This window comes from Pyxicephalus adspersus, chromosome 3 (assembly GCF_032062135.1).
Source record: "Pyxicephalus adspersus chromosome 3, UCB_Pads_2.0, whole genome shotgun sequence".
Lineage (NCBI taxonomy): Eukaryota > Metazoa > Chordata > Amphibia > Anura > Pyxicephalidae > Pyxicephalus > Pyxicephalus adspersus.
In genome coordinates this window covers 68,889,575-68,903,314 of record NC_092860.1, presented here as the reverse complement: position 1 = coordinate 68,903,314, position 13,740 = coordinate 68,889,575, and the positions used below count along the sequence as shown (strand labels likewise).

At 40.0% G+C, this 13,740-nt stretch overlaps 1 protein-coding gene across 2 annotated transcripts in view; it reads right to left on the bottom strand.

Annotated features, from left to right (window-relative positions):
* Positions 1-13,740, bottom strand: part of UBXN6 (UBX domain protein 6) — a 132,483-nt gene that overhangs the window by 31,947 nt on the left and 86,796 nt on the right. For both annotated transcript variants that reach the window (XM_072405065.1, XM_072405066.1), the window contains exon 11: positions 558-703. In XM_072405065.1, the coding sequence (XP_072261166.1) occupies positions 558-703 (146 nt within the window). The remainder of the gene's footprint in view (positions 1-557; positions 704-13,740) is intronic.

Genomic DNA, 13,740 nt, shown 5'->3' with positions numbered 1-13,740 from the left:
TCAGCACAATTCCTCTCCCCCTTCCATCTCGAAGCCTAATTCCCTGTTACCTAATAACATTCTCACTTTTATTATCATATGATGTTTTGTTTTTGTCTTTTTGTGCAGGGATTGTTGTCTTTAACAATGTTTTAGCATTCTGTGTACTACTTGGACCAGAGAAAAAGTGGGGGATCGACACTTAAAAGCTTGTCCTGAAAAAGTATCTGTTGATTAAAACAAAAAAAGTATCATAGACACTACTTTGCTATTACTGTGATAAGGAGAAGTAGCTCACCATGCCATTCTGTAGCAATGCAAAGCTTGAGCAGAACTTGAATTTGTAATGCATAATACAGCTACACAGCTATACATAATAACACACTATAGATGTTAATAGTCATAACTCTAAGCATTTATTCACTAGGCTGGTCTCTAGATTATGTCAACCTAAAAAATGTTTATCTAAAAAAAAGTATGAAATATTTAATTTTTTTGCATAAAGCTATATCACAAAAAGCTAAAGATTGTGCTTAGAGAACCCTTCTAAATAATAAATAAAATTACAATCCACTTACCAAACCACACTCATTAAATGTAATTTGTTCATTTTCTAATTTCTGGCCACAGGGACCAAGGAGTTCATAAGGAAGCCAGTTATTTTGCAGATGTTGGGAAACAAAATCGAACAGACTGGATAAACATTCTTGAGCATAGAATGTCCCTGAAATTAGAGCAAAGAGAAGATAAACAAAAAACTTAAAAAAAGAAAAGAAAAAAAACAATTAAAAAGGAATTCAGACTGACCCTGTCATCAGGAATTTTTCTACTTTTATTTTTTAATTTTTCTGGATACTTTCACTTTGATAGATAGGCTTCTAAACACTGTTCATTTACAGATGTTAAAGCTATGTTCAAAAGCAGTTGTCATCAGTGCACAAAGAGAACACACCTAACTTTTGTTCACCCCGCCTCAGAGCTGTTACACATTATATTTGCATACATACACCATAGCCTGCCCTTCTGCTGGAGCGGCGGTCATTGTGTGCTCCTTTGTTCCTTAGTAATTTTGCCCTTATTTATCTTCATTTAGGGGATCTTTACCGATAAACTCCAAGTGGGATTTAATCCCACACGACTGTCTCCTTTGGTTTGTAGCTTAGACTTTATTGTTCTATCTCTTTCTCTTCCCTATAAAACGACTAAGGATTTTAGGTATTTCAATTCATGTAAAGTAGACATCATACGCCTACAGGAAACCCACTTTTCCAATAGTTCTTGTCCAAGATACTTCCATGCCTTCTACCCAACAGTGTACTTGGCAAACCCCTCAGTCAAAAAGCGTGGAATCCTCTTAGGATTCCATAAAAATGTCCCATTGTCTCTTGATCACAACATAGTTGACCCTGAGGTGAGATACATGATCTTGGTGGGGCAGCTGCATGATGCTCAAGTGACCCCTGTGTCCTAATACACCCCCAAAGAGAGACGAGTGCCCCTATTTTAGTCGTTTGATCCAAGAATTACGTACACATGCCTGCAACACTCTAATAACACGCGGAGACTCCAACATCCCCCTACTGTCTAGGCTGGAAAAAAAAATCATTGTAAGCTCACAAGCAGATCTTCCCTCGCAGACATTATTAGAATCGTTACACTCTGAATTCTTGACAGATGTGAAGAGGGAGCTACACCCCTTGACACAAGACTTCACTTACTACTTCCATCCCACCAACTCTTTTCAGGAATTGATCATGTTTGTAATCTTTTGCAATCCTTACCTCTAGTTGCCTCTTGCCACATTCTTGTGATTCTCTGGTCCAGACCACAGGTCTTATCTAACTTAATATGCATCATTTTTTTCTAAAATTGCCTATATTCCAATGGGCGTTAAATGATTCTACACTAAGAGGTGCAGGGGTCCGCTGGAAGGTCACAGATGCTCTATGAGTACTTCACACACAATAGTGATAATCCCCACAGAGGCTCAGTGGGGTGCGCACAAGGGGTTATTTGTGAAAGCTCATTCAGGTATCTTCTCCCAGTATTCTTGCAAATTTTCCACAGAATACTTTGACAACTATACCAGTCCCTGCAATCCCTCTCCGCAACTCGAGAATTCACCTTTTTTTTTAACAATGTCAGGATACCCTCTACCCAAAAAAATTCCAAGGAATTCCAAAAAACCTTGGAGGTCCCTAGAAACCGCCTTAGAAATCCAAATGGCAATAAAAGCCCTGAAATCCAACAAAAGGCCAGGCCTAGACGGTTTTACAAGCATCATATTACAAAAAGTTTGCTGAAGTATTAACCTCCCTAGCGGTCCAATTCAGACTAAATTGCCACGCAAAAAGCGGTAAAATTTTTCGCATGGAAATTTATTTTTCATAATTCTTAGATATAACTCACCAATATTTAATAAATGTAATTAATTTAATATTAAACTTTAAATAACAAAACACAAAAATGTAAAAAAATATACAAATTATTTATGATTGATTCTTTAAATTGGACTCAATACAGCTATTTTGTATTGAATCCAATACAAAATTATTTGAATTTCCCACCGATCCTCCCGCACGAACCGGCGCCTGCACCAATGTCCCTGGGAAACCCTGTAGATCTCGTTTCTGCACTTCACGGCTTGAGATCGAGGAGGAAGGACGTGTCCCCAAGACCTGTGGGGACTAGCAGGGCGCTGGGGCACAGTGACAGAACAAGGTAAGTGTTTTATCTGCATAATTCCTAAGCCAGACACTGAAACTGCTACCTAGTCCAGCTTTTCACCCATTTCCCTCTCTAACCTTGATGTCAAATTTTTGGCCTCAGTGATTGCAAGTAGCCTCATCAAAGGTATAGAATCCCTAATCTCACTTGACCAGGTAGGTTTCATTCCAAACAGACAGGTCAGTGACAAAATGTTAAGAATTATGCAGCTAATTCCTGTTACCAAGAAAAGAAATCTACCAGCGTTCCTCCTTAACCTAGACATCAAAAAGGCATTTGATTCAGTGCTCTGGCCTTACCTTACCTTTCTGTTGGAGCATTGGGCCTGCATTTCCATAGCTGGGTGTCATCTCTCTAAATGACCCCCAAGGCTTTAATACAATATATGGGCTTCCGCTCATCTTACTTCCCCATAGAGATGGGCACCCAACAGGGGTGTCCCTCACGCTGCTGCTATTTGCACTGGCCATACAGCCATGGCGATTGCTATATGTAACCACTCTGGTGTTCAGTGACTCCCACTGGCAGGCTGCCATCACAAAATCTGCTTTTTTGCTAATGATGTAATTCCGACTCCCGAACTAACCACTCACTTCACAAAGTTTCGGGCCTAAAGTTCAATTACCATAAATGTAAAGCACTTAATGTTACACTCCCCTTAGATCTGTTGGGGACGGTCCAATCCTTATTTCACTTCCAGTGGGAGGCTTCTAAACTGAAGTATCTTGGGGTGTATCTCACTAACTACTATGAAAGCTTGTACAATTTTTTAAACCTGATGAGAAAGCTGCGGTTCCTTCTAATGACCCGGCAGTCACATCATGTCTCCTAATTAGGTTGTATAATGGTGGTAAAAATGACCTGGCTAACTAAACTGCTGTATCTGATGCAAGTCCTACTAACTGCTTTACCACCTCATGTACTCTGCCATTCTTCAGCGTTCATCGCCTACCTTTTTGTGGCTGGGAAAATTCCCAGAATCTCGCACAAAATCCTGTTCCAGTCTAGGCAGTGAGGGGGGTTGTTAGTGCCATTTTGCATCCTGACCACTATTATAAAGCAAATCGCCCCAACTTATGGCCTACCACAACAGATAAATCCCCCACTGTGGGTATCCCAGGGAGCTCTGGAGTCCGATCCAGTCTCCACTGAAACTATGTTTTAAATACCAGCGAGGCTCAGGCCGCATACTGACAACCCGATAAACAACCATGCTTGTACACGGTGAGATTCTGTTAAAAACTTGTTGGTGGTTCACCCATGGTATGTATAGAATATGCAATGTCTTGTCTAATAACTCCATTTACCTTCTAATCACTTCAGAACAAATTATGGGATCCCCCTCCCCCACAGCGGAAATATTTTAATATCTTCAAATCAAACATTTTATAGTCTCCACAATTCATGCATGTGCCTTATCTGGTTCACTCTCCCCTTCAAGCAAATTTGCCATACAGACCCACAAGGGTGATCTCAACCATTTTTTGAAGCAAAAGCAATTTCCCTACGTGTGCGCCATTAGGAGGAGGATCTTGGAGTGCCCTTGGATCCTAAAAATTGGTCTCAAATTTGGGACATAGTGGCCCACTGCAGAGGTAATGCTGTAGAATGGAACAGCAAATTGCTCATGCGGTGGTACTTGGTACCTCACCAATTACATAAGATCTCTCCCCAGTCAACAAGCAAGTGCTCTCGGGATTGCCCCCAGGATGGAATGATGTTCCACATATGGTATGTATGCCCCAAAATTAGACAATACTGGAGAGGAGTTTACCAGCTGGCATACACTACAATGGGCTTCTTCTTCTCTAAAAACACAGCAGAGGCTCTCCTTAAACTTCAACCTACTAAATGCACCCATACACATTTTAGTCTGTGACCCCTACATTGATGCAGGTCAAACACAAAATAACCTAGTTTTTAAAAAACGAGAATATGAGAGCCATACATAATGAGAGAATACACTTTCATCAGAGAAGCTGGGTGATACAGAAAACCTGGAATGGATTTTCTAAAAGTCATTAGCTATTTGTTATATTTTAGCAAATGTTTTCAATTCTGGACCAGATCCAGGATCACCCAGCTTCACTGATGAAAGTATCTTCTCCAGCCTTGGGGAACTTTAAAAAATCAGGGCGGTTGACTCTATGGCTAAATTTCAACTAGTATGGTCACGCTGGTTTGATTATTATTTCTCATCAGATTTTTAAAACTCCCTATTGTTACTTTGATCCACAATCCTAAACCCCTACACCTTGCAAAATAGCTTCCATATACATAAAAGGATCAGACTACTACATTCCCTTCTCCCCATCCCTAACGACCCTCCTTCATTCTACCTCTCCTTCCTCTCTTTCTCTCCGATTCTCACCTACCTTTCTTTCGTCTATTCATCTTTTTTTTATCCCTTCCACACCCCTAAAAGAAAATTACTAAAAAGAAAAATGGTAAAAGAAAATGGTAATCTCTGTAAACAGTTCACATAGGGGTCTACTTATAAAACAGTGAATCTGACCATCCAACAAAATATTTTTCAGGGGAAACCCAATCACTGCCATTGAAAAAAATGAACCTGGAAGATTCAACACTAGAGAATGTTTTGGTGAATGTCAGATTCCCAGCTTTTTAAACAGACCCTATAGACATCACTGTATTTCAATAAATGATGAGATCAGAAATCCCATTTAAATATTTGTGTCTTTAAAGAATAATGGAATGCTGGATCGAAATATGATAATTATTGGAGTAAGTTTTTCTGAGGTGAAAATTGAAAGGTGTATTCTATATCACAAGGGTAAGGCAGGTGCCACATGTCAATCATCTGATGACTATAAAATATTCTCTCAATTTTTTTGAGGGCTGAAAGAGATAAGGTGTAAACATTGTGTGACGTATCGCTCCCAGGAATCAAAGCACAGTAAAATCTCCTCCCATCACTGCATCTTCACTGAAATAAGATAAATGACCTAGCGTGAAGGAAGGTAGACAGAAGCCAGGGTAACTAATTGGTTATGGAGATGTTCCTAACAAACAGGAACTTGCCATCCTCCCCACTGCTCATCTAATGGAATATCCACAAGATGTTACTCGAAAGCAAAATACTTACACTCTTAAAGATAGGTGTACAGCTGTGATAATTTGTTTGAAACATATTATCAGTCATTTTGAGGATAGGACTGCTTTGGAAATCTTTCACTTGAAGAAACATGTTAGCTTTGAGGAGTGAAGAGAGTTAATGAGAGCTGAAAGATGAGAGGGAGCAGTAGAGGGAGTGCTTTCTAACAAAAATAGTTTTTCTAGCCCTACCCCAGAAAAGCAAGAGAAAAAACCTAAATGGGGGAAGAGCAACATGCGAGTCATTCAAAGAACCTCCGCAATGAATAACTAAGCACAGTACAAAAAGAACCATGATCTAGGTAATATATCAAATCTATAGCAATAAACAAGTAAACTTTATAAACTAAATTAGTGTTCTCCCCAGCCCCTTTTAGCCGGGCGCACCACTCAACACTTTTCAGTAACCACCTGGCTGTTTATGGGTGGTTACTGAAGAGTTGGATCACAATACAGGGGCTGCCACCCACCTACAATTTCTTCCCACCTGGCTTAAAAAATTTCTGGGTTCAACACTCTAAATGTATGATCTTTGGCAGTAATTAACAGTACCAATCAGGGCATAGTAACTCTTACATACTCTATATTAAAGAGAAAGAGAACGGACATAATAAAAGCACACTGAGCATAGATTCTTGACGAAAAAATCACTGATGCCAAGCCACTACAGAACAAGGTTTATTACAGGCAGGTCCATAGAAGACCAGTAAAGTTGAAAAGCAGCAAGTGTCTCGGGTAAGGCACAGGCTAAAGGATGGTCAGCATAAGTGTGGAGAGTCAGTCCACAGTGATTAAAGGAGGCCTGGGAGGAGCAGGTTGCAGGAGTCAAGTGTGCAGTTAATATAGAAAAGGAAGATTCTATGTTGAGGAAAGTGAAGACACCAGGAAATTCTGCAGAAATTTTTACATAGTTTAAGTACCCTCCATTTCTCGTTATCCATTGGAAAAGGGAAGCTCTAGTAGTGATCTGCTGTTATCTTATCTAGCTTATCTACAAGTGATTTCGGCATTCGCATAAACTGAAGGGTCTTTTTTGATAAATCTAGATGAAAGAAGAATTACGACCAATCTACTTGTATGGGACTCTTTTCCCAGTCTGCTTGCATAATAGATTCATTAGGAAATGGACCCTACTAATCACATTTCTGGGTCTATGATGGTAAGATGACCTCAGTCCTAGTGTCCAGTGGGTTCTATCAATCTCAATAAGGGAGCAAGGCAAAAATTCCAAAAAACTGTTGAATTTTGTCAAGAGGGCAGCTTTCAAGTCCTCACTTCCCCGTCTGAACAAGGGGGCTAATCTGACCAGGTGTAGAGGGTGGCCAGGAAAGAACTGAGTCAGTCTGTGGTGGAAAAAAAAAATGGATCTTCTTCCAATGCCTGTGACTGCTGTCAATACCACCAATGATGCAGGAACATGTAGTAGTCTTACTTTTCTGCTGGTTCTTTGTTATCTTGTGGAGGGTTACTAGACCGATGATCATGGAATAAAGCAAAAGGGCTGCAGGAGCTCTACTGAAAAAGCTTCTCATGACGCCAAAGACTAACCACACACCCTCTCATTTTATTTTCTATCATCACCCTATTTCTATCAATCTGGCCCGGATTCAATAATTCCAGAGCCAATACCAATTTTTATTGTTTTGATGTTCAGGAATCAACTCAAGCCAGTATTCATTATTCACTCTACAATGTTTACTTTGGGTAAAACCCTGGAGCAACCATTGTTGAGTAATAAACTTCTTTGTTCAGTCCATGAATCCAGCTCTCTGGAAATCCTGGAATTAAGCTGACTAGCACTTTCCTGTTGCGCTCCTATTGGTTACAGAACCAAAAATCAATTCAAATCAAATCAAAGGATGTGAAGGACTATGTTATGCGGAGTATGTCTTTTTCAAATTTTTTACTCCCACACCTATGGCTTCTCCCTTGTAAACAACAACATGAGCTCCATCCATGTGGTCGGAGCTATTGTCATTGTATACAACTGAAGAGCCAGAGACAGTTGTATTTGGCTGCCCTCTTGCTTGATTGGCTGAACAAACAAAAATAATGTCAATAGAGTTTACAGGATCATTGTTTTTATTTGTTTAGACAACCATGCAAAAGGCCAGCCAAGGACAGCTGTTTCCAGCTTGCCTGGTTGAATGCAATGACAAGAAATCCAACCACGTGGGCAGAGCGGATGTCATTGTTGACATGCATACAGCTAATCCAGCAAAAGGGAGGCTCTCCAGATTGCAAATTAGCTTCCTACCTGCAGACTGTCACAACAAGGGTTCGCATTGTCGAGTTACTTGCTTTTTTGCCCCCTTCCTTTTTGGCAAACCTAATTCCAGATGATAGGAGAGAGGAAAAACACACACATGTTCACAGCCCCCATTTTCTATTCATTAAGGTCCTAAGCCTAATAAAGACACCACTCTTTTTTTTTTTTTTTTTTTTTTTTGGGGGGGGGGGTATATTAAATGAAAATTTAAAAACATTACAAATGTCATAACAATATAAAGTATTCAATATTTTTAATAACAATACCCACATTTTGATGAAAATTAACCTCTTTACTAATTACATGTGTTTTGTCCCCCCCTAAAACAATGCCTGATTCTACCTGAATTCTAGTTGAGAAGGTCTACCACGTAAAAGCACCTTACAAAATGATAGTGGAACATTCAAGTTGAATTCAAGTAGAATTTTTATCTAGTAGAATAACTTCTCTAGGTTCAAGTCCTTGGTAAGAATTTAAGTTCAAAATTCAGGACTTCACCTTCTTCTAAGGAAGAAGTCAGTATATTTTTGTTTGAAAGGGTTATGTTCCTAAAGAAATATCCTAGGTTCCCTCTTTGAATTTTTTGGTTCATTTTATGTTTAAAATGATGGCACTTCATCCCTGATTTCCTTTAAAACTAGAACCCAGACAGCTGAGGAGACCCCATTATGTCATGCTCTTCCTTCCTTATTCCAAAGATAGTTCTCCTCTGCATGCAGTAAGTGCAAGCCTAACTGCACTTAACAGTTTTGTCCCAGAGCACTGTCACCACAACAAATCAATAGGGATGGACTGGGAAATTGGTCTTGGCATTTAAATGCAAAGCAATCCTGTAACTCAGCATCCAAGCTACTCCAGCACCAAACCCTTTACTGGTGTGTCACCTGTGACCTAAAGTGCCCTAGTGACTTTCTGTGCTCTCAGTGACCCCAAGCACCTACTGTGACCTCCAGTGATCGTAGAACCTTCTATGACCCTTAATGTCCTGCATACCTCCTGTGTCCTCTTCTGTCTTCTGTTCCCACAAGCACCAACTCTGTTTCTGTGATTCCCAAATACCTCCCTGTTGCATTTCTTACCTGTTTCTAACACTTACTGCTCACTGCCCATCCTAACCTTTGATTTGTCCTTGACTCTGTAATTGTCTGTCCTCTGTCTTGTGTGTCTAATACCTAGTACTATAAGCTGGATGACAACAGGTTCACGTCAAGAAAAACTACTTATAAAACTCTTTTTCTTTATAATCTGTGCAATAAACATACAATATTCAATAATACTAAATTTGTATTATATGCTGTGGTCGTGCTGCACTTCAGTGTTGAATTTGAGCATGATTGTGCCTGAGCTTGAGGGACTTCATTTTAAAATTGCAAATGTAATTGTAGAAGGTAATGACTCTCTAATGTCTTTGGAAAGTGTCACGCTCAGGGAGACAGGGCTACTAGGGGGCGCTATGGCTTGTAAGGAGGTAGTGTGAGCCCTGAGAAGGGCCAAGGCGCAGAGTCTAGGCAGTAACCAGGTCTTCTCCAGAGCCTCTGATAGTGAGGATGTTGCGCCTCTGGGTACTGCTAGGTTGTGGTCCTTGGGTACACCAAGGTGGGCAATATGAAGCATGGTACCGAATCACAAAGCAGAAGGATAGTCAAAGAAGGCCAGGGTCGAGGCAGGCTGCAATCAAAATAGGCCAGATCACACGCCAAGGGTCAATTGCCAGGGATACAGAAGACAGACACCAGTGACACAGGGGCCACTGCAGGCACAGGGAACACAGGAGACACTGGAAGCAACAGGAGGCACAGATAACTCAGGGATATCCACAGACAGACAGGAACACTGGAACAGCACAGGAAAGTTGTCTGGGAACCAACAGACTGGACAACGAGGGGTTATTGCAGGAGCTGGACAGAGGAAACATTGAATTAAGCACCAGGTGAACAGGAAATAGCTCAACAGAACTAGGGCCACGGCACAATGGAGACACATTGTACAAACACAGAGAGGTGTGTGAGCTAGCTAAATAGCCAGGGATGGTTAAGAGGCTATTTCGTGATTGGCCAGCAAGTTGGACGAAGCCTATACATTTTAGGAATGAAGGAACGCCCAGTGTCAGGACCGCCCGCATGCGCAGGAGAAAGAAACCTGCACTTTAGAGGGGAAGAGGAAAGTGTGACAACCAGCATACTCCCCCTTATATTATCCCCATCCTGGGTTAATATGGCAAGGGTCCCAAACTCTCCCCTGCCTACATATATGTTAAAACAGACTTTCCGAATAGGAGGTGACATTTCAGAAAATTTGGATATGGCTTATTTCAAAAGATAAAAACATTTGAAATGTCATCGAGTTTAGGCAATGCTCGCATTTGCAGAATCTGTTTAGCACCTGAACCAATATTGGACTGCAATGCTACATTTTTAGCATTGACCTCCTACTCTGTTGGCTAAACCTTCTTCTTCACACTCCTTGTCACTGCTTTTACATATCTTTTACCCTTGTGAAAGGACATTTTTTTCATGGTTTGCTTCACTATGCTGAGGCTCAGTGAGGCATGCAGAAATACGTTACTCTCCCCACGTCACAAGCCATGGGAAAGCACAGCAAAGCAAAAATCTTGATGCCAGTTCCACTGACCGGAACTTTTACCACCTTTCACATCCCAACATCCTCCGAGTCTCATGTTGCTCCTGTCTCAGAACCCTCCCAGTTCAATGGTATAATTGACTGAGCTCTACAACAGATCACTACCTTTTGCATATCTGAACTGGGACATAGGGTCTGATTTATTAAAACTCTCCAAGACTGGAGCGCAAAGGACTTATCGGAAGAGCTGAGTGATCCAAAAAATATGGAATGGAGCTGGTTTCTCTGATGAAGGTGAATCCTCTCAAGCCTTGGAAGAGCTTTAGTAAATCAGGCCCATAGATTCAGCGATAAGGAAGACCAATTTATTGAACATTATTCTACCATTAATTCGCAGAAATTCCTTCTCTCTTCACTATCTTCTTGGGAATCCCAGACCCATTTAAAGCTAATGACCACTTCCTAATGGTGGACCTCATGAACACTCTTTAGTTGGAACCCTGCCCCCCATGCAATATTGAATAAGCCAAAAAGGCTAGGCATGGAAAAGCCAAAACCTACTGCTAAACCGCATGCGGTTTTTGAAAATGTTCTATTATCCATAACTTCTATTATCTGCATATAACGGAATTCCGTTAATGGTCATAAAAATTTGGGCCATTGTATCACAACAACAGAAAGCTCTATCCTCAATCTGCAAATTTCTCATCAGTTGTAACATCCACTATGACCTATTATACTCAGGATCCAGATATGGCTCTGTACCCAACATTTGAGCTAAACCTTTACAATATGATAAGCCTGTTTTTGCCTCTTGTCCCCATTGAGATACTGGTATCATGGAACAGGTTTCTCGTCAATCTTATGCATTAGTTGTTAGTTGTTTTTTTTTGTCTTGTTATTACTTTTGCTGCAATGGTACTCTCCACAATTGTACATGATCCATGTTTTCTTGTTTCATAAGTATTGTGCCTTCCCTAAGTTTAGGAATGTTTGTTATTTTGCTATTATTTTCCTTATTGCTCCTTCTACTGTACCCCCACATTTTCTAAATGTTGTATCTTTGCTAAAATTGATCAACCACCTTCCACTTCTCTTTTTACAGAAATTTCATCTTTCTAAATCCACTTAAAACACATACAATGTAGTTGACATCCTTGGCCCTTTCTCCCTTTTCCATGCAGGTGAAATGACTACACATCTTTTGTTTCTTTCATCCAGACATGGCATTCCTTCAGGATACTTAAACACAAAAACAGAAGACACCCTACACTTCCCAGGATAGTGGGTAGTTGATATTTTCTCTACCTCATATTCTTTAAAGAAGAGAGAAGTTGCCATCATCTTCCCCAGGTTGTTGCCCTTCCGTGTATTGGATTCTCAGCTAGACCCATGCTCCCAGTCCATTTTGATGAGGATCAGTATCCAGGTGGAAGTATACTCCCTTCTCAACTTGTTTGCTGCCATGGGCCCCAATGCTCAATTTTTTGTGCCTATACTACAAATTCTCTTTGCTGGCCTATATCATAATTTCTTGGGGACTTTAGTTATACACTTTGTTCCTCCTATAGCCCTGTCCTCATGGGGCTTTGGCTCATACAGCCTTTGGCAACAATTTATGTGCCTATTTTAAATAGGCCAACATCCACGCCAACAACCTCTTTGATTGTTAATAATTATCTTACCTGTCCAATGCTAATGCATAGAGGAACCTGCCAGGTTTGCCCTATTTACCTTGGTCTTGGAGCTTCTATTACAATTTCTACCCTCCAACTCTCAGTTAACAGGCCTATAGCTATAATTTGGACCCACGGAAGTCAATTTGATGGCCTTTGCGGACAACATTCTCCTGTTATTTCCAATCCAATCTTTGCATTGCTTAGTAACATGAATTTTTTTTTAACACTTTCAAGAGATTTTAGGCTGCACAATCAACTTTGAAGATAGCTGTGTACCTATACTCAAAACATACACCTCTTTGAAGCTTTCTGTACCCTGTTCAATAGGCCAAATCAGATCTTTGCTACACAGCACATTTATATACTGTCAATTTCTTGCTTGCTCTACAAACATTAAAGATAACTTTAAAAACAAAGATGAACTTTTATAATATATTCTTTGTATCTTTGTAGTTTTTCATAATAAAAACCTTAATTAAAAACTACAATGTTAAAGTAAATAAATAAATAACCTTAAAAGATGGACTTCCCTCACCCTGTCTCCCATGGGTAGGGTGGCTTAAAAAAAAATAGTGGCATTCCCAAAATTTTCATTCCTTTCTCTCTCACAATACTGTCAATTATTTTTGTCAACCATTTCAGGGTTTTATCTTTAACAATAAATGGTCGGCGGTTTCAAACTTATTTCATATTTCATATTTGAGGCATCCTCCCACCAAGACACCCTCACTCAACATTTTTTTTTTTTTTACATCTGGGAAGGCTTTATAGATACACAAAGGCCAGCCAATAAAACGTAGTTGCATCAATGTTTTTGACATTCTTCCTGAAACTTACCTAGATAATTTGACGGTAACCACCCTATCATTCTCACCATCCTCTCTCTTACTGGAGGGATCACACAAAATTGTCCTTAAGAGTAATACGGTCTACCCTCCTTCCCTGCCACCTTTTCTCTATACATTTGTTTCCCCCCCATATTTCAAACCTTTACAGGCCAGTTATGTATGTCGATGAACCTTTCTGCTATCATTACAATACACTGTGTTACATATTACTTATTGCTAGGATAGTCCCTCACATGCTTAAGGGTTATAAGCACTTCATCTTCTGCTTGCCTTCGGTGCCATTGTGTTTTCTTGGACCACTCTGCATCAATATGTGACGAACATGGTGTTGTCTGCTTTTGCTGCATTACCTCTTTTAATTGTTACTTGATACTCCTGTACAACTCTGTTTGCTGTAACTGTATTTCTCTTTTGATTGACATTAATAAATAGAGATTAAAAAAAGTTATGAGGCACCAATATGATTAAAGTAAATTTAATTCCTGTCTGTTATGCTCTTTATGGTAGAAATTTTAAGATATGCCACTTCTATCAATACCATACT